At 37.5% G+C, this 23,928-nt stretch overlaps 1 protein-coding gene across 2 annotated transcripts in view; it reads left to right on the top strand.

The window, feature by feature from the left end:
• Window positions 1-3,243: 3,243 nt before the first annotated feature.
• dab2ipb (DAB2 interacting protein b) overlaps window positions 3,244-23,928 on the top strand; it is a 142,606-nt gene continuing 121,921 nt past the window's right edge. The window contains exons 1-2 of one of the 2 annotated variants that reach the window (XM_084115375.1): window positions 3,244-3,364; window positions 14,155-14,276. In XM_084115375.1, the coding sequence (XP_083971501.1) occupies window positions 3,325-3,364; window positions 14,155-14,276 (162 nt within the window). In that variant the 5' untranslated portion in view covers window positions 3,244-3,324. Of the gene's footprint in view, window positions 3,365-13,923; window positions 14,277-23,928 lie in introns of those variants that run through there. The other variant, XM_084115374.1, reaches the window with a different exon arrangement.

Below are 23,928 nucleotides of genomic sequence, written 5' to 3'. Positions count from 1 at the left end.
TAAATCTTGGATAATCAAAGCAGGCAAGAGATGGAGAGGAATGAGAAAAAAAAGGAATAGAGAGAGAAGGAGTTGGATCCCATGGAAGTCATGAGGAATCGATCTTGTCATGTTGTTAGTGCACTGTGAAATGAGTGAGGCAGCGGCGTGCATATCTTTCTCATATCATCCATGTCTTTCACTTTTAGCAGACATTAACCCCCATTTCCAATAGACGGAAGCAGCATACAATATTTACTTTATTTCAGAGCTGCTGCACAAATACTGACCACTGTTGTGTGTTTTGCTTGAATACTACAGCAGTTTGAAGATGTCTTTTTTATTGAGACTTGATAAATAGGAAGGCTGTGGAGGTTTTTTGAAAAGAATAATTAAATGGTAACTGCCATATTTGACAAATATATTCCTCATCACACCTGTCAAGTCACTGTTAGCTAGGACTATTGTGTAATCTTGGTCCTAATTCAAGTACATAACAGAACAAAAGCAGTTTTAATGTTAAACTACTGTATAATTGTGATTTTATTTATGCTTTTATTTATAATTAAGGTAAATGGCTTTCACTAAATGGTTAATGCAGCCTTGAATAAAAACAGGCTTTTTAGAGCACAGTAGAGATGAGCAAACTTTAAACAAGCATGCATTAATCTTTTTAATATTCTATTAAAGAAAAAAACAATTCTGATAGGTTGCTTATTTGCCGTTTAGATATGTGTGCTACAACTAATTTCACTGACGTTTAAATGGACATTTTTTGTTAATCGATTTCATTAATCTATGAATCAAACAGTCAACTCTCATACTAAATATAACTAAAAATAGGTCAGAAATATGCCATGTTCTTGCTGTGCATTTTGATAATGTACATTAGGCATAAAAATATGCATTCACATAATTAACATTAGCCAATATAGGCATAATTATTACAATCAACTGAATCAATATAGTGCAGGATCAACTTATTTGTCGCTAGAGGGGAGAAAGGTGGTGAAGATTTCAACCATTACACTAACTTTTGGCCATTTTTTGCAGTTAAACTAAACTAAACATTGGTTTGGTTGTGCTTCAGCTCTGCGTGACTGGGCCGATCCGCATCACTTTTACAACATTTCAAATTCCTGAGTTCTTGCCATCTCCGAAAAGCTAAGATTCAAGATTCAAACAACTTTATTTATCCCCGTAGGGCAATTCAGTTTTAGCCTACCAGTCGTATCAACAAGACAAAAGACAACACTTAATCAAGCATTCAGAAACTCTGTCAATGACATCATATTGCATTTGGGCACCAAAACAAAGCAACAAATACACAGGCCACAATACATAGTCTAAGCAGCGACCAACGTTCAAGTAAATAAATAAATAATAAATAGATAATAATACTAAGTAAATAATAATAAATAATAAATACAGAGGTTTGCGATGCCTGGCACCTATCTAGTTGCCGCTATCAACAGTATTTAAAAACCTGATGGCAGAGGGAATAAAAAAATTTGCATATCTGTTAGTTTTCCTTGGGGGGGCAAGGTAGCGTCGTCCTGAGGGCATTAGACAGAATTCCTGACTAAAACAATGTTGATTCTCATTTTAATACGAGCTCTGTCACATTCTCTTTTTGCCAGTAGACTCTCCTCTGTTCAGCTTCTTCTTTTTTTTTTTAACAAATGATTCCCTGGAGGTTTGAGATTTAGCTACTCCATGTCAACCTTTCTCTCTCATTGTGACAACTAACCTATGAGACTCCCACACCATATTACCCGTCAAAACTTTTATCAATTTACGGATATGACGAGATGCACACGGGTGACAATTTCCCATGAAAACCATTCCGTTATGTCTGAAAGATAAACACTTATAAGCATAAGCATAGTGAATCAGGGTAAGACAAAAACACATTTTGGATGACGGATTGATGATGTAGTGACTCATTATTTAAATTTTGTTACATAGTGCACTTTTAACTTAAGAAAAAAAATCTCTTATAACCTTACAAAATTCATCCAAAATTATTTAGAGCAAATTATTGTAAGGTTGATTCAAAAGAATGTATACACCAAATTAAATAGTAATTTTAAAGAAACTAAATTAAAGTCCAAGATCCAATACATCATTATACTGCAGTGAAGGTAGTATTTGTTGACTACTTGTGCACAATTTGACCTTTTATTGTGCACCTTGATTTTACGTAGTTACATTGTACTTACTCAGATAAGTACTGCGTGATATAAATTAACTATATGTACTTACTATAGAGTTAGGGTTTGGTTTAGGGTTAATTACTTGTAATTATGCATAATTACTCCGTTATTACTATAGTAATAACGGAGTAATTACAAGTAGTAACGTATATTTACTATACGTTACTACTTGTACTTACTATATATAGTAAGTACAAGTAGTAACGTATAGTAAATACTAACTTTTATTATGTTAGTATTTACCTTCCACGTGTGGAAAAGCTGCTTGTGATGAGCTTTGATTCATCATGTGACTTTCTCATCATCACCTGATTTTGGGGGTCGTCAATGTATTACAAGGGTACAAAACAGATATTAGTACTTCAATAGGTTGGTATAACATTATATCAGCTACTGAAATAAAAACAAAATTCTGTAAATTTAAGTTAAATCTGTCAAACCTAAAATGTATTTTAACCTATTTTTACATACCTATTTTTTACAGTAAAGTTCTGGCAACCACAGCTGCTGGGTTTTTACCATACATTTCACAGAATTTTCTCTTACTGTGTAGCGTGTGCATGCACTAACACTTCCATGTCCCACAATTGCTAGGATGGCCGTGATTCTCCCTGATTCACTTTGTTCCTCCACTGCCCTCTCAATCTTTCATTATGCGCTCACTCTTCTCTTTATTTTCTGTGAGGTTGCTTTGCACTCTGAGACTCTTTTTGAAGCAGTAAATGGCTCAGACACTCACACAAACAGCAAGCCACTAATACGTTTAGATTTATGAAAAGAGTAGATGGATTAATGGAAAAACATCCTCCTCCTCCATTTTCTCTATACAATTAATCTGTTTTCCTTTCAACGAGATCTGTAATTCAGAATAAACAAGTGATGCACGTAATTTGTGTTGACTAGTTTCGACTGCCTTTCTGCAAAACAAAAAGGAGAGCAGAGAGACTGAGAGAATTTGTGACATTGAAATTGCCAGAAGGCAAAACTTTGCCTCAGCTGATTGCAAACAGCCTTTAGAAAGCAGTGCGCAAAACGCATGCTTGCTCTCGTGCACATGGTAACGGCATGTTCTCACACACTCTTAGCATATGCTGCTCACGCTCTGAAGGACTAACTACAGAAACTGGCAATGAACAGGCAAGAGAACACATCCAGCGATTTCCTCTCAGGTAAACACCTCTGAGCGCACCCTCATTCTGATTTTCTCCTCTCTGTATCCTTCTTTGCTGGCTCACCTCGTCTTTGTCTGTAACGGACTATTGTTTTGTGGAACTGGCTAATCCTTACAGGCTTATTTTCGTGTGTGAGTTGAGTGTTTAAATTAATGCAAGACACAGTTCCTCCACAATGTAGTGGCTGCAAATTTTCAACAGGTGTTTGTTTTCATAATGTTTTCAAATCTTCACATTCAATTACATTTGATTTAAGTAGTTTTGTGTTACATTTTCTATTATTTAGTGAATGTTTACTGCATTATTTTAGTTCCGTGTGTTACCCTGATGGTGTTTTTTTGTTTGTGTGTATACGGACACAGTCTATATATGATTATTGGCCATGCTTTATGGACCATTCATCATTTCATTCATCATTTGGCTTTTTATTGTACTACCTGTATAATGGCAGTTATCAGTACATTTTTATATATATTATGATATATTATATAATGTATATTTGACATTATATGAATTATACAGTTATAAATTGTAAAATATACAAGCTCCAATATGCTATCCTGTAATACATAATACATAATCACCATATTTTATATGCGCTGACATAAAATAAGCAATAAACAATAGGTTAGTTAGTACCTCTATACTGATTGATTGGATAGCAGAAAAACCTATGATGTAAAAAAGCAAAAACTGAGAAACATTAAATCATCCATATGCATGTGAAGCATGTGAGGGTATACATGACATGTATGAATGAGATACAGCAATCTGATGTCTTCTCAAGGAAACATACATTAGGAATATCTGGAGTAGCAGTAGTAATGGACGTTGAACAGTGTGACTGTATGCACACATGAAATTTTTGTCCAAACTGATTAGAACAGAACACATCCAGTCCAGAGCAGCTGGAGGAAGAGAGCGAGAGAGAAAACAGATCAGCTGCTGTATTACTCTCTGACCTACTTAGAAGAATTTCATCATAGATTTATTTCCTGGCTTTTGTTTACTAATTGGTTACAGTCATATAATGAAGTGAGTAATCTACTGTATGGCTCCAGGATAACTTGTACTGTAAAATGGAAATAGTTCATATTAGCTACTATAGGACTTGCTTGATACAAATTGTATTTTGGTGTGAGTGATCATGTAATATTAATTTTCATAATTTTGATAAAATCAAATGAAGTGGCACATTTGTGTTACGGTAATTTCTAATGGTAATCTCTCATTAATAGAATCTAAAGGTAAAGTTTTGTCCCATGTCTGAAGAATCAGTGCTTTGCCTCTCTGTTTGTCTATATGTGTACATATAGATAAGGATAGCGTTTTAAATCAATATGGTGTGTTTGTTTTCTAAGGGTTACCTAACACATTATTTTGAGCTTAGAGTATTATTTGTTCACTCTCCTACACTGTGTTATGAGACTTGGTTTTGTTATTTGGATAAAGGAACATTTACAAGCAAATACAAACATGATTTGTTTGAATATTGTGTCTTCTATTCATTCCTGACCTGATGAAGGATCATATTTATTCACATTAATTATGCTCTTCTACAATCACAAACACTAATTCTTTAGCTGCTTCACATAATTCTCATTAGCCTAAATCTCTTACAAATGTCTGAGTCAGAACTTCTGTTCTGATTTGGTGTATTTGCTGTTTATTGAAGACTGAATAACAGTTCAGACACATAATTGATATAATCTGCATTACAACAAGAATATTATATTTTAATCTTAACATTTCTACCAGAAAGACTCGGGAGGCAAGAGAACGTATGAATACGATTTATTTAACAGTTTATATGCAAAATTATATGCAGAGCCTACCCCCGATGGATGGACAGGGACCAACCTGCTGGTAGTGGGGAGGATGGGGGTGAACGCCGGCGTCAGTTTCTGCGAAACGTAGTAATGGGTGTTAACCGGGCTTAAATACTCCATATGTCGAGTGGTGATTGGCTAGATCTTTGGTTGATGAATGACGTGATTAATGAATGACGTGATTAATGAATGACGTGATATTAGAGTCTTCCCAGTATAACTTGCGCTGGAGCTCCCATTTCTGAGCTTTTCTTCAGTATTAAGAAAAGCTTAGAAGTCTTAAAGGGGACCCATTATGCCCATTTTCAAAGTCGTGATTTTGTTTTGCGGTCTACTAGAAGTAGACATTCATGCTGAATGTTCAAAAACACCTTACTTTACACATATTTTACATTGTTGCAGCACCTCTCTTCCCAGTATGTCAGTAACACTCTGTTTAGTTCCAGTCTCTATGAAGCTCCTGCTTCTGAAAAGTGCAATGTGCTCTGATTGGTCGGCTAGAGGACCAGTGTGGACCAGTGTGTTGTGAATCGTCAACGCTTCCAGCGTTTTTCGGAAATGTCACGCCCCTTACAATAACTTCGATTTTCAACTCACTGCTAACACAACTCAACCAGGCCTTACCCCCTTTTTTGTTTTTGCGTATGCTTTCGGCAGGATGTGTACGTTCCCAGAAGAAAACTCATTTCTATCTAATCGAGGCGTTTCAGGGAGTTCAGAAACTGTGCTTAGGCCATCCTTAAAAATATTCTTGTTTGCCGTAACCCGACCGACCCTGTCAATTTAGTACCGACCCAATTATTTATTTATTTTACCTTTTAGTCCGACCGACTTGCCGGTTGTAAAATGCGTTAAGACCGACCGATTTTTTTTTAACTCTTCAAACAACTAATACAAATGCAATAAAATAATATTAGTTATTAAGTATTGTAAATATAAATTGCCTAGACCTACATACAAACATAAGCTACGTTCTTTCTTTTAAATAAAAACCCGTGGTGCGTCATCTATGATTATGTTTACACCATTGGTTTACACATCACATACGGCCTGTAGGCTAAGTTCGCTTCGTTTCATTCACTGTCAATGGTTCGCGCTTGGTAATGATGGCTGCGGCTTTACTCTAAAGATTATTTCATTTTTATATGTTGTTGAATATGGTTTATTAAAAAATAAACATGTGATAGCGTGTTATAGGCTATATGTCATGTTTTAGTCAGATATGACGATGCTACTGCAACACGCATCGCCGCAGATGAGAAGCTGAGCATCAACGTGCTTTCGCAAATCAAAGTGAAAGTAAGACGCTTAACACACAATCATCTTCATTAAATGTAAAGAAACGAAATGATCTTACCAGGGCTGTTTCCGCTTTCTCTTATTGCGGGCTTTGATTCAGAAATTTTAGCTGATGATCAATAAAATAATGTATCTCATAACTGTTGCTTTCGGTGACGTGCACTCCATTAAATCTGCATATAGCGGGAATTGAAGATCGGATTTATATCCGCAAAAAACAAACAAAAAAACACACATTTGTATATGTAACCAGGTGTAAATGGAATCGTTTGGATAAATCAGATTGCAATCCGATCTGAGAAAACGCATATAGTGGCCTGGTGTGAACAGCCCCTAGACATCGGTGAAAAATGCTTTTTTATATATATTTTTTATATATATATAAAAATATAGACCTACCTACCGACCCTTTTTTTCTTTTTTTTTGCTGTTACTGCAAACCAAAATATTTTTAAGGATGGCCTTACTGATCTAGAGAATAACTCACATTGGAGTGACTTTGTGCTTTGCAACTCTGCAGACCTTTTTCATGCTTAAACAGCAACATTACACAATAAAAGAAAGTTGGGGAAAAAAAGCATAATAGGACACCTTTAAGATCCTGACCTGAAACAGTCTCAACTGTCTTACAGTATATTTGCCTGGTGTTATAGCACAAGCAATTCTGGCTTTGATTCTGAGGAGGTTTACAGGTTTTTTGCGCTTCTTTCTTGTTCTATCTTAGGGAAATGCTCAATTACTTTTGTTTGTCCAATTGCTGCCTGCAATACTAAAGTTCCAGTGCTGGTCTCCTTGAATGCACTTTTCTACTTTCTCAAATTATCTTTTTTTTTCCAGTAGCAAAAGTAATTTATTTCTTAGTGCTGAACTTGTAGTGTGTGAGAGTTACTTTGGTGCATTTCCCAAGTGGGTTGTTCAGCAGGTTCTATAGGAAAATTGTTCATTTTCTTTGTTTATTATATATTTGTGTAAACTTTTTTTGTTTGTTTGTTTGTTTGTTTGTGTGAATGAGACATTTATTGTCTTGTGTGTGATATTTATGCTTGTTGAGATTTCATAAAAATAGTGCAAATTGCTTTGGGTAAATGTACCAAATGGATTTAAATTATTGTATGAATTCAGTAGCTTTATCAGGGAAACTTTATTTGTGTTTGTCCTCAGGAGTATTTAAATGCAAATAAGCTCAGGTGCCTTATTAAACAGAGAGGAATCTACTTAGTGAGTCTGTTTTACTGCCACAAATAGGTTTTTAATTTAAAAGTGCATCAGTGTAATAGGCACTTTAAAAAAAATATGATAGCCTAATTCTAAAATTATATCCACTATAATATGGGATAAAAGGAACAAATTTCTCATTTGGTTTTGATAAAAAGGAATTTAAACCTTACTGTTGGAGCACAGAGACTGGCATTACAGCCAATGAGGACGAGATACACTCCTCTTTGTCTCCTTGTCACACTTGCAATAAATCTGTTTTTTTTTTCTGTCTCTCTCTTTTGCCATTTGTGTTTCGCTCCCTCCCTCCTCCCCTCCCCTCCCTCCTCCCCTCCCCTCCCTCCTCCCCTCCCCTCCCCTCCCCTCCCTTGTGTGCATGTTATTGCACTGATAAGAGCTTCACTTTGGCAGTGGCATAAAGTAATCTCCTTTTTGATGTAACCACATCACGAATGGATTTAGCAGATTAAAAGGAAAAGGCAATAATTCAAAAAATTATTAACGTCTTCTAACAAAACCGCTATAAATGATTTGATAAAATCACAGCAGTGGTCATTTTGAAGTGCTTATTTAGAAAAGCAGAAAACTGCCTGCTAAGATAAAGAGACCAATTGCCCTCCCTATAATAGCGTGAAGCCGTAAGCCATTAAATGACACTTTAAAGTAACTGAGAATAAGACCAGGCACTAATTTCTTGACAGGAGATGGAATGGAGCAGCATATCACGTTTAATTACACACCTTGTGCACTGGGTCACTGGTCAGTTTAAGCAACAATATCCTGTCAGGAATCAAGGACTTGATATACTAAAGAGTTACAGGAGCTGAAATGCTGTCTTTTTTATTTAGTGCACACTTTTTTTTTGTAATCGATAGCCCTGTTTTTGAGTGAGCGAGTGAGTGAGTGATTGAATAAATCTTTTTTTAAAGAGTAAAAGAGAGTAAAAAACAGTGTCAACTGAATACTGTCACATGCGGGGTACAAAGACGAGGAGAAAGAGGATCTAATCGCAGCAGTTTAAAGTTATAACAAGAACTCTTATTAAACCAAAACAATCAGGAACAAACTCTCAGCCAGGAACAGAACAACCAAGCTAAGCGCAACAATAATGAACAAATGAACAAAAGACACTGAGGACTTAAATGCACAGAGGTAAATGAGAAAACTAAATGAACAACAGGTGAACTTAATTAGTGATTAACTGGCACACACTAGAAAACTAGGTTAACATACACATGAATGGAACACAAGCACAGCAGAATATACATGCTACAAATACGAAGTCATATTTTATTGTTTAATTTATTTGCTTGTCTGTAGTTGTTTGCAGTCCTAGAATGCATTGCATTGCTGCCTATCGAGAGTATATACATTCAGTCACTTATAAGGTTCCAGTTCAGTTCTTGTAGTCTATGTTAAGTAAAGTTATATAAAAGTAGTTGTCAGCAACTACTGAAATATGTCAGTAATGTAATATTCTTGTTTTAAGATAGTGGTTAGTTTCTCTTGTAGGTACAATTTCTAACTAGTTATGCTTCTCTTTCTAAAGCAGTGTGAGTGTTTGTGTGTATGATAGACTTGTAATGGTTGTCTTAAATCTCTTCTCGAGCTTTAAATCTCGAGCTGTGTGTGTCTGTGTGTGTCCCTTCGATGGGGCTATTAAGTGTACTGCTCATTATCTAGCAGGCATTGATTGTGCAGGGTCCGGCATTCAAAACACTGCTGCAATGCTAATTTCATCTGCACAATCACATTGAATTACAAGATAAGACTTCTCTTTTTTACCACAAGATTACAGGATGCAATGGTCTTGTATACAAACACTCTCACAAACACCTACAAAAACTCACACAATGTTGCTTATGGTTACAATAATGGTAATGACATTGACTAAGACGTGAGAAATGTGGAAAATTATGCATCTTTTTTTCACACAAGCATACATTCACATACATCTGTTGAACTGTTCTGTATGATTGGATGTGCAAGAGTTGGGTAATAATAATAATAATAATAATAATAATAATAATAATTCATTACATTTATATAGCGCTTTTCTTGGCACTCAAAGCACTTAACATAGAAGGGGGAATCTCCTCAACCAACACCAATGTGCAGCATCCACCTGGTTGATGCGACGGCAGCCATATTGCGCCAGAATGCCCACCACACACCAGCTTATTGGTGGAGAGGAGACAGAGTGATGAAGCCAAGTAGTATATATATATATATACAGTGAGGAAAATAAGTATTTGAACACCCTGCTATTTTGCAAGTTCTCCCACTTGGAAATCATGGAGGGGTCTGAAATTGTCATCGTAGGTGCATGTCCACTGTGAGAGACATAATCTAAAAAAAAAAAATCCAGAAATCACAATGTATGATTTTTTTAACTATTTATTTGTATGATACATCTGCAAATAAGTATTTGAACACCTGAGAAAATCAATGTTAATATTTGGTACAGTAGCCTTTGTTTGCAATTACCGAGGTCAAACGTTTCCTGTAGTTTTTCACCAGGTTTGCACACACTGCAGGAGGGATTTTGGCCCACTCCTCCACACAGATCTTCTCTAGATCAGTCAGGTTTCTGGGCTGTCGCTGAGAAACACGGAGTTTGAGCTCCCTCCAAAGATTCTCTATTGGGTTTACAGGGTTTTTCCTGGGTCAAAATTGGTCTTCGGTGGTGGCTGACCGACATGGTCATCCACACACAGCAAAGAGTACCGTAGTACCCAATAAATGTTACATTTAAAATAAATAGAAAGAAACAGTTTGTGATTTTTTTCTTATCCTATTTATTCATGAAAAAATGATCACTGTCAGGCTAGATAGTAAAAGAAAGTGATTACAACTTACAATCTATACCTTGATGTTTGTTTCTTTTGTTCCTCGTTGTTAATATTTGGTTGTTCATTCTTTTTATTTTATTTTTTGGGGGGGCCATCAGGGTGGGCGATATGCCAAAAATATCATATCACGATTTTCTTTTTTCAGGAAAATCACGATTCACGATTTTATCACGATTCTTTTTTATGTTGGTTTTACTATTTTGTGACTGAGCAATACAGCCAAACTAATGTCCATATTTTAAAAACAAAGCCTTAGGTAAAAAAAAAAAAAAAAAAAAATGGCAGACAGGGGCAAAGATAAAAAATATTTGTCATTATTAAATTTTGTCGTTATTAAATATTAAGATCAAAGATACACATTACACATACACAACTTAATATACAAATTAAATAAACAGTGCTTTATGTTTTCAGCTACAGTAGGTGTATTTAACAGGAGCATTGAAGAAAGTAATTAAATGAACAAATATGAAAATAAAACAAAACATAGACTTCAATGTATAAATTATACATTGATACTTATTAAAGCTACTATTAAAGTTATCAGTCAATAGTAGTGAGTGATTTTCTCTTTGCATTTTGATGTTTTATTAACATTAAAGGAATAGTTCTCCTAAAAATTCAAATTGTCATAATTTGATTGTCAATTGTCAAACTCGAATAAGTTTCTTTCTTCTGTTGAAAATAGAAGTTATTTGGAAGAATGTGGGTAACAAAACAGTTGATGTACCCCAGTGACAACCATAGTATATTTTTCTCCTATGGTCCTAAGTCAATGGGGACCAGCAACTGTTTAGCCATATTCTTCAAAATATTAATATTAGAAAAATATTAGAAGGAAATTAATACAGGTTTGGAACAACATTAGAGTGCGTAAATGATGAGATAATTTTTATTTTTGGGTGAACTATCCCTTTAAGGACAAGCGGCAGCGTGTTTACTATTGCTAATGGGTCTCATTCATGAAACATTCGTAAATATACGAGTAAATATGTGAGTGATTTGCGCGTAAAGAGACATTCCCGAAAATTCTTCTCCTGATTCACAAATACTTCGTAAACGTCAGATTTGATAGTGAAATGTGTGTGTGGGTTAATGAATTCCAATCACTCGTAAATGGGACGCGCGTGCACGCTCATTCTCAATTACCATAAATCCCGCCAATTAAAACCGACTGACAGCTATATATGGGCATCATATTATGACACGAAACGAAGGATTTCAACATGTCTTCTCAAAAGCGAATGCTATTGTATTATTACATGTATAATTTTGGAAGAAAAAAAAAAAAAAAGCGAATGAAGAAGAGAAATTTCTCAGATGCAGAAATTGAAGTTTTATTATCAGAAGTTCATTCAAAACGCCACATTTTATTTTCAAGCGTACATAGTGGCGTATCAGGTCCTAAAAAAAAAGGATTTTTTTAGGTAATAGGCTACATGCTTTAGGTAAAAATGCTTGGCAGCATATTACAGATGCAGTTAATGGAGTTTCATCTTTTAATCGAACAGTCCCAGAAGTGAAAAGAAAATGGTTCGACATGAAGCTTGACTGCAACACTTGTAACTTGCGGACTTGTAAAAAAAAAAAAAAAAAACAGCTTGAATATAAAAAAAAAAAAAAAAAACTTGTGGACTTGTGTTCCGTTTGCAGATGCTATTACTGGCTCTCGTAATACAAGTAAAAAGAAAAACCGTATGTAATTACTATATATAATACTTTTTCAAAATGCTGTGTAAATATGTACCCGATTACGTTGAATTAAAATGCAGTTTATTAATGAGCAAAACGTTCGGATGTTAAACGTACTATTTACGCGTGGCTGGGAGCAGGTGTAGATTTCTTTCGTACCAACTAACATTTGGGAAATACGAACATTTTAATGAATCCGAAAATTTACGCCAGAACCACTTTACACACGATTTACACAAAAATTCGTTCTGCTCGTGTTTCATGAATGAGACCCATTGTCTCTTTAAGAGCTGCGCGCGACGCGTCTAATGTACACGCATTTGACAAGCAGATTTACTCACTTTTCTCGAGTTTGCTTTCACTTTAGACATAACCGACTTTATGTAAACCTTGTGTGTATTTAACAGTATAAGCACAATAAGACTCGAAAGATCCAGGCGCTGGTAGACTTTTAGTGCATGTGAGCTTCACATGCACGCGCTGAGAAACGCACGCGTTAGAACAGCGCATCAGCACGCGAATTAAATGTTTAACCGACAGGGCATTAAAGCACATGCAAATTATGAAACTTTGTGAACTGCAGTGTCCCGTCCCTCGGCTCAAAGGAGTCATTAGGTCGCGAATCGGACTTTAGCGGACGTGTTGTGTGGGAATCCTGGATGTTAGGACATCACGAAAGATTTGTCAACACACACACACACACAAAACGACGTTTTTTTAGTTATTTTAGTTACATTTAAAGTTATGTCTCCTCTGGATCATCCAAATGGTCATTGGCAAACTTAAGACGGGCCTTGACATGTGCTGGTTTAAGCAGGGAAACCTTCCGTGCCATGCATGATTTCAATCCATGACGTCTTAGTGTATTACTTAGTGTATCAAGAAATAACAGACCGCATTCTACATTAGAATTCAACCAAGCCATGTAATAATGTTAGATATTAAAGAGGTCTCTTTCCTCTATGATATAACCTCACACACAAGTCATGTTATTTTAGGCTTCCTGAGATCTGAACCTGTGCTCCACATTGGATGGATGCTGCTTTCATTGAGCCATTTGAAGGATCAATGTGTCATTTTTGGTCCATTTGTTTTTGTGTGAAAGTTGGTTTTATTGGCTGCCTAATGTTTTTTTTACCTTTTCAAGATTGGAACAGAAAAGTGCAAAATATCAAACCATTTCATATTCACTGTTACACTAATTAAGATATTATTAAACCATACATGAATTCGTAATGTTTCAGAGCTACTGTGCTGTGAGAACAGAGCACCCATGAACACAGTTTCCAACCGTAAAGCACAGCAGGTGTAACGGCTAAACTTCCACTCATTAATTATTTGGCCGTAAAAGGCCTTTTACCTCCATTTAGAAATGGAGGTTCACCATGAATGTGAATAAGAACAGAGTCCACTAGATTTGTTCAGTGTTCTGAAACAAGATGAGATTAACACTCCATGCGGCACATCGCTGTCTCCGTATGAGATTCATGCAAAAAAGCAACATTATGACAACGTGGTTCACTTTATTAACATTCTCTATCAAACTCAAATTAACATGGCAATATTTCTTGCTCACTTGGTGCAATATTTGGTAATCTCGTTGTCGAGAGACAAGAGATGACGAGCAGGGGGCTCATTACCATATAAATGTGTTCCGGGTAGAAGACGTGTCTGCTTTCAAGTTCAGGAGCTGTTTTGCTTTGTAGATCTTTCAGGATTTTGTTTGACCTTTGTAAAGAGGAGGAGTAAATTCAAAGTCACAAACCAGTCTGTAAATACATGATCCAAAAAAGGAAACGCATAGATTCCTTCATGTCACATGTCTCTCCTGATTTTTCCTGGTGCTTTTTTGTTGTCATTATCATCATTCTCTTTTTCTGGTCTTCCTTCTTTCTGTCAGATATGAGGGGTCCTCCCGGCAACTGGATGTCTTATGGTCACCCGTATGCTGAACATGCTGTGTGGAACCCCAAATTCTGCGTGGTCACCGACTATCAGATGTTGCTGCTGGACAGGGAGGAGGTATTACACACACAGACACAGAAAGAGCCTTTTCTCATTTTAACACATGCCCTTACAATTGTTATAATTATGGAATTTTCTTAACTGGCTAAGTTATTTACATGCATTGCAGGTGATCCAATCAAGTAGACAGTGTACAGGTGTTGGTTTAAAACATTTTGTTATCAGATCACTGAAACCACATTCGGTGGTGGTCAAATATTTTGGAATTAAACTTCACTGAACAGCTTTGGTATGCCTGTATTGACACAGGTCTTGTAAATCACATTCAAAGTTTAGTTAGTATAGTCACAGAAATAAATTACACTTTTATTTTGTATTTTTGTGCAGAAATGAATACTAAAAGTAAAACAAAAAATAGAGAGTGAGAAAAAAGAAGGGAAGAGGCAGAAGGGGAATGTATTATCTGCTGGACTGAACTAGTGCAAGCACATGAGAGCGGATGGCTTGTAGCTGTGTGTAGTTTGTCATCGTGACATGTGCAGAAATGTGGTACATCAGCAGGCTCCCTGAGCTCACTTTTCGCCATGGCAGCTAAGACACACAGCGTTTCACAGGGACGATCAATATGTGGCCCACACTTGCAAAGAATATATGCTATGTACCATGGTCGATAAAGGATTTTCCGTTCCCCCATAGCTCACGCTGTATGTCGAAGCCTCTGTTATCAGCCAGAGAGCACCGCTGTAATAAATCTCCAGACATCTATTAGTGGCCTGGCAGAGCAGTGGTGAATGATTCTCTGCTGAAGGAGGATCAAGAGACAGATTCTCTCCTGGCCATGCCAGATCTTTAATGCTCTGAGCAATTTGTTTACTTGCTGTACTTATTATTATTTTATTTATTTTATATAGTTGTACCTGCTGGTCTACAGAAAGGTTCCTAGATGTTACTACTAATTGGGAGTGCTTTACTCAACCACATTTGCCTAGAGCTCTCTTTTTTTATATTACTATGTGTATTACCTAATGTTTAAACCGATAATAATCAAATAAAACAAGAAAAGTTTAGATAAAGTGAAGTAACATTAACAGATTATAAAGGCACCTTTGATAAAAGTAATGAACAGTGTTGTCTTTTTCTACAAATACTTGAAACTTGCTATTGTTGTGTATTCATTTAAGCAAAAACAATGAGCATGGTAAAGCATTGATGACAATATATGGAAAATTTGGCAGTTTTGTATGTTGATTTAGAGTTGGGGTCATCTGAAGTCCTCACAGGGTTTGGGATCATCTCTTAACAGGTTTTAGGTCATCTGAAATCTTTGTAAGAGGCTGGATCCAAACTGGGGCTGGTGAATCTTTAGTTAGCATCCCTAGGTGGAAACAGAAAAGCAAATGGAAATTAAATAACGTAGCTGCTGTTCATAACATTTCAAGCAAAAGATAATCATGTGCATCTGGTATGTTATAACTGGAGTACAAGGTTATAAGATGCATTAGCCTATATGAATGTTTGGCTAAAGAGATGTGTCTTTAATCTAGATTTAGACTGGGAGAAAGTGACTAAGCCCCGAATATTATCAGGAAGGCTATTCCACATTATAGGAGCTAAATATGAAAATGATCTCCCTCCTTTAGTTGACTTTCCTATTCAAGGTACTACCAAAGAGTTTTGTGACCTTAAAGGGTGTGATGGATTGTAGTGTGATAGAAGATCGGTTAAATTCACAGGAGCTAAACCATTTAGGGCCTTATAAGTAGCAATATTTTGTAGTCGATGCAGACTAGGTAATAGGTAATCAGTGCAGAGATGACAGAGATGATAAAATTGTGGTTATATGATCATATTTTCTTGACCTGGTGAGAACTCTAGCAGCTGCGTTTTGGATTAACAGGAGCTTGTTTATTGAGGATGCAGGACACCCACCTAGTAGTGCATTACAGTAATATAGTCTAGAGGTCATGAATGCATGAACTAGCTTTTCTGCATCAGAACCCGATAGCATAACATAGCTTGGCGATGTTTCTGAGGTGGAAGGTGCTTTGGTAAACATGATAGAAGTCAATGAAAAATCTGACTCCAAATCATGTCTCTTTGATTACTTCTCCTCATGGATTCGAATAAAGAAAGCCGTAGCATGGATCCTTCGTTTGAAACAAATCTTGATGGACCGTAGCAAGGAAAGGAAACGTTCTCGGACTGTTCTTGTCTGCTCTGATACAGATCCATATTAACAAGAGATGATTATTAATCAGGAAATGCAGAAGTTTGAACCTACTGTGCGTAAGGACTTACTTTCGTTGGAAGAATTGGAAAAGGCTGAAATGGAAATCATCCTACTTTCTCAAAGAAAGAGATTTCCGGAGGAACTAAAGAGTTTACGAAAGTGTGGAGTAGTCAAGCGAAATAGTCCTCTTTATAGTCTTAATCCAATACTTCAGTGTGATATCATCAAGGTTGGTGGACGCCTTGATAACGCATTGATCCCTGTACATTCTAAACACCCAATTATATTGGCAAAAGATTTACACATTTCTAACCTAATCCTGCAACAAATTCATGAAGAAGTGGGACATAGAGGACGGAACTTCATGTTGGCGACTCTTCGACAGCGATATTGGATCCCCGGAGCTAGCGTAGACATAAGAACATTTCTTACAAATTGTGTAGTGTGTAGAAGGTTCAACGCGATTGCAGGTCATCAACAGATGGCTGATTTGCCTCATGATCGAGTCTCCCCAGACAAACTACCCTTTACCCATGTTGGACTGGACTGTTTCGGCCCTTTTGAAGTAAAGCGAGGAAGAACCACTCTAAAGCGCTATGGAGTCATTTTCACCTGCTTGAACATTAGAGCCGTTCACATTGAGATGGTTGCATCACTAGACACCAGGGGTGTGACGAGACGCTTACTCCACGAGACGAGACGAGACACGAGATTGGGTTCACGAGAACGAGACAAGACGAGATTTTTACACAATTTTTAAGAAATCCTCAATGATGAAATGTATGAATGGAAAATAGTCTTTTATTCAACTGAAAATCACAAAATGCAAAACAATTTAGGTGCATTTTGAAATCAACTTGTAATGAATGTTATTTTACTTCTATTTTAATGAATTCTATGCAGTAAAGGACATGCAAACACTGCAAAATGTTTTGCTATAAACTCTACCGTCTGGCTTCTCCCCTGTACGATTTCACATGAGAAATCTAACTCCTTTCCACAAATCGAACATTAAAAAAAATAAAACAGTATAAATAAAATTAATATAAATAACTGAAATAACACTTTAAATGCAAACAGTAAGTGTGTATCCATAATCAAAGTAGCCTACTGCTCTACGAGTTCAAACAGAAAAAAAAAAAATTCTTCAAGCATGAAAAAGAGATAAATTAACTACACAGAACAGACTAAGATTATGGTCATGTTCTTTTTCAAGAATATAAGCTTGTCGACGATTTCTGGCAGCAGTTGAGACCTTTGGGCAGTAACTAGGGCTGCACGATATGAGGAAAAGCTGCGATGTGCGATAACATTGTTTAATATTGCGATGTCGATATGACTTGTGATATGTGAATGTTAGCTATACTGTTCCCATGTCTTAGTGCTTTAATAGGTTCTTTGCGCGATAGGTCAAATGTTTATTACCTGCCTGGTTCAGATTACACTATTTTAGCGCGATTTTGGCACGATCCGTTTCGTGGAGATTCGTAAAGAACAACGGGCGTCGGGACGCAAGATTAGATCGTTTCATTTCGTATAGTGTGTCATAGTGGGCGACAACCTACGCGTCTGCGATGCTTCAGGACATCACGACAGAAAGACTAGCATGTTTAATTTTAACGGTCCTCCACGACGGGTTGAGTGTGAGCGAGAGTGAGTGTGAGCGAGAGTGAGTGTGCGCGAGTGAGTGAGAGTGTGTGTGTGTGCGCGCGAGTGAGTGAGTGAGCGAGGGACAGTGAGTGTGTGTGTGTGCGCGGAGTGTGTGTGTGATTGGCCCGGCACACAAATGATTTAAAAGTGGCAGGGGCATCTTCAATACTAATTTCACCCTCACGCTCCATCACGCTGACATCACAACAACTCACGAGACAAAGTTTCACCTCGACGAGAAATCTCGTCGCGTTTTAATCTCGTCACACCCCTACTAGACACAGACTCATTCATTCATGCACTCAGACGTTTTATCGCTCGACGAGGACAAGTGGCTGAAATACGTTCAGATAATGGAACGAACTTTGTTGGGGCTGATCGTAAATTAAAAGAGGCGATACAAAATTAGAACCACAGTCAGATAAACGATGTTCTTCTACAAAAGAAGATAAAATGGACTTTCAATCCTCCTACCGGTTGACACCACGGAGGGATTTGGGAAAGGCTCATCAGATCAATAAAGAAAATACTGAACTCCATTCTTCGAGGGCAAAGTTTGAATGAAGAAGGTCTTCATACTTTCTTGTGTGAAGTAGAGTCCATACTTAACAACCGACCCATAACTAGATCATATTTGGATCCTGACGACTTGTAAGCTTTAACACTGAATCATCTTCTCCTTCTAAAAACAAAGATTACATTACCACCCGGATTGTTTGAGAAGGAAGATTTGTATGCCCGTCGAAGATGGCGTCAAATTCAGTATTTGGCCAACCAATTTTGGAAAAGATGGATTGGTGAATATCTACCTTTACTACAAGAGAATTGCAGAACAATGTGCATTAACTCTTCAAAAAAAGTTTAAAGTGAATTCTTCCTTTCATGCAGATTACACCACCTTTATGGAGGATGTGATCCATAAGGGTTATGCAGAAAGGGTACCTGCGGCTGAACTGGAGAGACATGACGGACGTCTGTGGTATTTACCCCATCACGGTGTATATCATCTCAAAAAGCACAAGATTAGGGTTGTGTTTGATTGTGGAGCTTCTTATCAGGGTACATCACTGAATAGCAAGCTTCGACAAGGTCCAGACTTAACCAGTTCACTGGTGAGTGTACTTGTACATCTACTACAAGAACGCCAAAAGTGGATGGTAAAGACACGGAACTATCAGTTGGGAGATGTTGTACTGATAATGGATGAAAACGCACCAAGAAGTTCCTGGATCATGGGCAAAATTATTCACACGATAACGGACAAAAAAGGATTCACACGGCAAGTTAAGATCAAGACTATGAGTACCTGCTTGACCAGGCCAATTACAAAAATTTGTCGTCTTCTTGAAGCCGAGGAATTTAAAGATTAACTATGACTGACATTTGAGAGCTCTCAACTGACCCTTTTGACTTTTTGACTTGGACTTGATTGAATTACTGACTTTACTGACTTAGACTGGACTTTTACATTAACTTTACTCGGCTACAATGATGAACTAAATGAACACTTGAGTAGGGATGGGAATTGATAAGAATTTAACGATTCCGATTCCATTATCGATATTGCTTATCGATCCGATTCCTTATCGATTCTCTTATCGATTCTTATTGGGTGAGGGAATAAGTACAAATTTGTTTGTATTAACTCGCTTTAATATCTGATCAGAAGACACAGCACAGAGTATACACAAATTATGTGTAGCAACCTCAGAACAAACCTAAAAGTAGGTGAGCTACTTCTCAAAGTAAAGTCCAGGGACCTATAGCCTAGGGCAGTGTTTCTCAACCAGTATGCCATGGCACACTAGTGTGTGCCTTGAAAGATTATCAAGAAGAGTGCCTTAGGATTAGGAAATTGACAATTTTCACATTCATTGGTCCGGACAAAAAAATAAATAAAACTGCCATTTATGTGCCATAAAAACTAAAAACACAGACTGAAAACAGTTTAGGAAGAGCTTGTGTCTTTTGGAATATTAACAGTGCTCATTTGGATTAGGCTATTGAGTTACTAAAACAATCTTTGTCAAATAATACACAGGTTTTCTTCACATTTTGAACGTTTTTGTTTCCATTTGTTTAATTTCAAGATCTGATGTGACTTATCCATTGTTGTTTTTACAGCTACAAAGCTGGGAGCACTAAATGATATTCAGTCACATTATACACGCTTTTAACATTAAATAAAGCACAAAAATAGTAGCCTACCTGATATTATCATAGCCACACTTTGAGATTGTTGTTCCAGCGCGATGTCGCAGTAAAATAGGATTCGTTTCAAATAGAATCGTCGCGTGTCGCGGCTGGTTAAACTTTGATTAACATGGAAAATTATACTTTTTATCGCGTGTCGCGCCGTCGCGTCGCATGTAGTTAGGACGCGGTCAGAGCGCTTCTGCCTCAATGCCATGTTTGCTCATAGTGTTTGCTACGTTCTGAACCAAAACAACGCAGCACGTGTGTGACGTCGTGTCACATTTGAACGAGCGGAACCGATAAGCGGAATCGTTAAGCAGGCATACTAACGGTTCCAAGGAATCGATTCACTGGGCACCGGTTCTGAAGAAGAACCGGTTCTCGGTTCCCATCCCTACACTTGAGTGATCTGGACATTTTCACACACACATTTTTCATATTTCCTTAAGCATTTTGTAAAAATCATATATAACAATTAATTATGTAATGTATGTTAATATTGTTCATATTTTGATTGTGTCTGTGGTTATTACAGGTTTATTGTGTAATAATCAGGGGCTGGAATGTAAGTGCAGAAAACATGTCTTTTATTTTGTATTTTTGCACGTACGTTTCCAGGTGGTTTGGTCACATGGGTATCGGTGGGTATTTACCTGGTAGTGTTTCCTGTTTTGTTTATTGTGTAGAGAGGGGGTGAGTAGCGAGGAGTGCTCACTTTCTGTTGACCGTTTATACGTTTCTCATCATCAATTGTTTCTAGTTTCTATTTCGAAGGTATTTGAGTACTGAAGTACTGTCAGTCCAAAAAAACGGAGTTCTGAAAGGGCATCTTGAGTTCTTTCATCCAGATCTTGTCAATACAGCTTGCAAGAGTGGCAGCTGTAAGTTCCAGGCGAGGGATTGTAATGGATCTTAATGGTGTAACTCTTGCCTTGCTTACTAGAAGGGTAGAATATGCCAGTTGTTGGTCATTATGGAGCAGCAAATAGGATACCACACCATATCCTTGCTCGCTTGCATGTGAAAAATGATGCATTTGAGCAGAAGTTACTTCTCCAAACCCGTCAGGCTTAAAACATCTTCTGACTTCAAAACTCTCCAGGTGATGCAGATCATCCAGCCAGTTAATCCAACGTTGAACATACACTGAAGGAATATCACTGTCCCATCCAATTCCCTCTCTACACAGATCTTGCAGTATCATCTTGGCAGACAGAATCACAGGTGACAAGAACCCCAGAGGATCATAGATGGAACTAACCACTGAGAGAATTCCTCTCCTGGTAAGAGGTCTATCCTTGACTACCACTTTGAATTGAAAGGCATCCGATTCAGCACACCATTGCACTCCCAATGCTCTTTCCAGTGGCAAAGTGTCACGATCTAAATCCAAATCCTTTACCTTTTTCTCTCTGTCCTTCTCAGGTACGGCACCCAATACAGCACGGCTGTTTCTTGTCCATTTTGTTAAACGAAATCCACCTTTAGCACACATACTAGTAAGATCCTTGTACAGCTGCACAGCATCTGATTCGGAAGGTACGGAAACAAGGCAGTCATCCACATAGAAATTATTGAAAACAACATCCATTGTGTTGGGGTCAAATAGATCCTTTTGATCCATTGCACATTTCCTCAATGCAAAACTCGAGCAACTTGGTGATGATGTAGCCCCAAATAAATGAACCACCATTCTGTATTCCTCCAGACTGCTGTTTACATTACCTTCTGGCCACCACAGAAATCTCAAGAGATCACAATCTTCTGGGTGAACTCTGATTTGATGGAACATGGCCTCAATGTCGGCCATCAGGGCAACAGATTCCAGTCTAAATCGTACAAGTACACTCACCAGTGAACTGGTTAAGTCTGGACCTTGTAGAAGCTTGCTATTCAGTGATGTACCCTGATAAGAAGCTCCACAATCAAACACAACCCTAATCTTGTGCTTTTTGAGATGATATACACCGTGATGGGGTAAATACCACAGACGTCCGTCACGTCTCTCCAGTTCAGCCGCAGGTACCCTTTCTGCATAACCCTTATGGATCACATCCTCCACAAAGGTGGTGTAATCTGCATGAAAGGAAGAATTCACTTTAAACCTTTTTTGAAGAGTTAAAGCACGTTGTTCTGCAATTCTCCTGTTCATAGGCATGACTACTTCAGCATTTCTGAATGGTAGAACGATGTAATAATGACCATTAATCAGTCTTGCTGAATTGGACACAAAATTCATAAACTGCTGATCTTCTTTAGATGTTCCTACCATTTCTTCATGAGCAGTCTCTGGAAAATCAGCCTTAAATTGCTGCTTCCACAACTCTTCCAACTTCATTACTGCAATCTTATTCACAGTCACGGGAGGTAGGTTGGCAGCATCATCTCCATTCATGCCTACTCCTTTAAGTGGTCCGTTAACAGTCCATCCGAACAGGGTTCTTACAGCATATGGGCCATTATTTTGACTACGTATGATCTCCCAAGGCTCCAGTGCTTCTGGAACATTAGCTCCAATCAAAAGCTTAATGCCAGCATTAATCATAGGTAAACAGATATGACTCAGATAAGGCCAACATTCAAGATTTTTATGTGAGGCGATGTTTGCTGTGGTCACAGGCATGGTCTTCTGTGTATACACTTCGGGCAATGCACAGTAGTATTCTTGACTCAACCTAGAAACCTCCAAGTCTTTTAGAACGTAGCTACCAACTGATTTATCTTGACTCATAGTTCTGAGAAGAATATTAACTCTCTCTCCAGGGAGGTTGAGCTTGTTCATCAAACTTTTTTTCTCTGTGACTTTTTCTGGTAAGTTTATTACAAACATCCAGTGTGTGTTCACCGCTACAGAAGAGACAGATTCTGTTGGTTGATATCTTATGGTGTTCTTTTATTTCAGGCATAGCAGTGACAGTGGTTGCAAAACTGCTTCTAGTTTTTGGCTGACTTGCTTTGATGTTCATCTTCCTACCTCCAGCAGGCAATACATCCTGAATATTACCAAACACAGGGTCAGATAGAATTTTTACTTGTCTCTCGATGAAGTCCACAACATCAGAAAAGGTGGTTTGATTGCGGCGTCGCTCCTTTAACTCATATGCAACGACCCTCCATCTGTCTTTGAGTTTATAAGGAAGCTTTGAGAGGATAACTTGCATGTTAGTGGTGAGATTCAGCTCATTCATATAGTGAATGTCTTGCATAGCGTTGCAACAACTCCTTAAGAAAAGACCATACTCTTGTAGGGACTTAGCATCTTCAGATTTTATAGCTTTCCATGAAAGAGCCTTTTCCATATATGATGAAGCTATTTTTACCTCATCGCCAAAGTTCTCCTTAAGCAATGCCTTAGCCTTTAAGTAACCTTGTGAAGGGTTCATGAGCTGGCAACTTCTAACAAGTTCTTTCGGCTGTCCTCGTGTATATTACTCCAGGAAGTGCAGACAATCTCCTGGGTTATCTGCCTTCTTCACCACTTCCTCAAATGTGCGCATAAACTCATGAAAGCGCAATGGATCTCCATCAAAGTACTGTATTTCTCTGGGTGGAAGTGAAGACAAGTTATGCTGTTTAACCAATAAAGTAGCTATTTAATTTTGCTTACCCATAAGCTGAAGCATGCTTGCGTGG

This window comes from Abramis brama (genome assembly GCF_963993115.1).
Source record: "Abramis brama genome assembly, chromosome: 5".
NCBI lineage: Eukaryota > Metazoa > Chordata > Actinopteri > Cypriniformes > Leuciscidae > Abramis > Abramis brama.
Note: the sequence above shows the minus strand (reverse complement) of the source record. Positions and strands in the feature narration are given on the sequence as shown.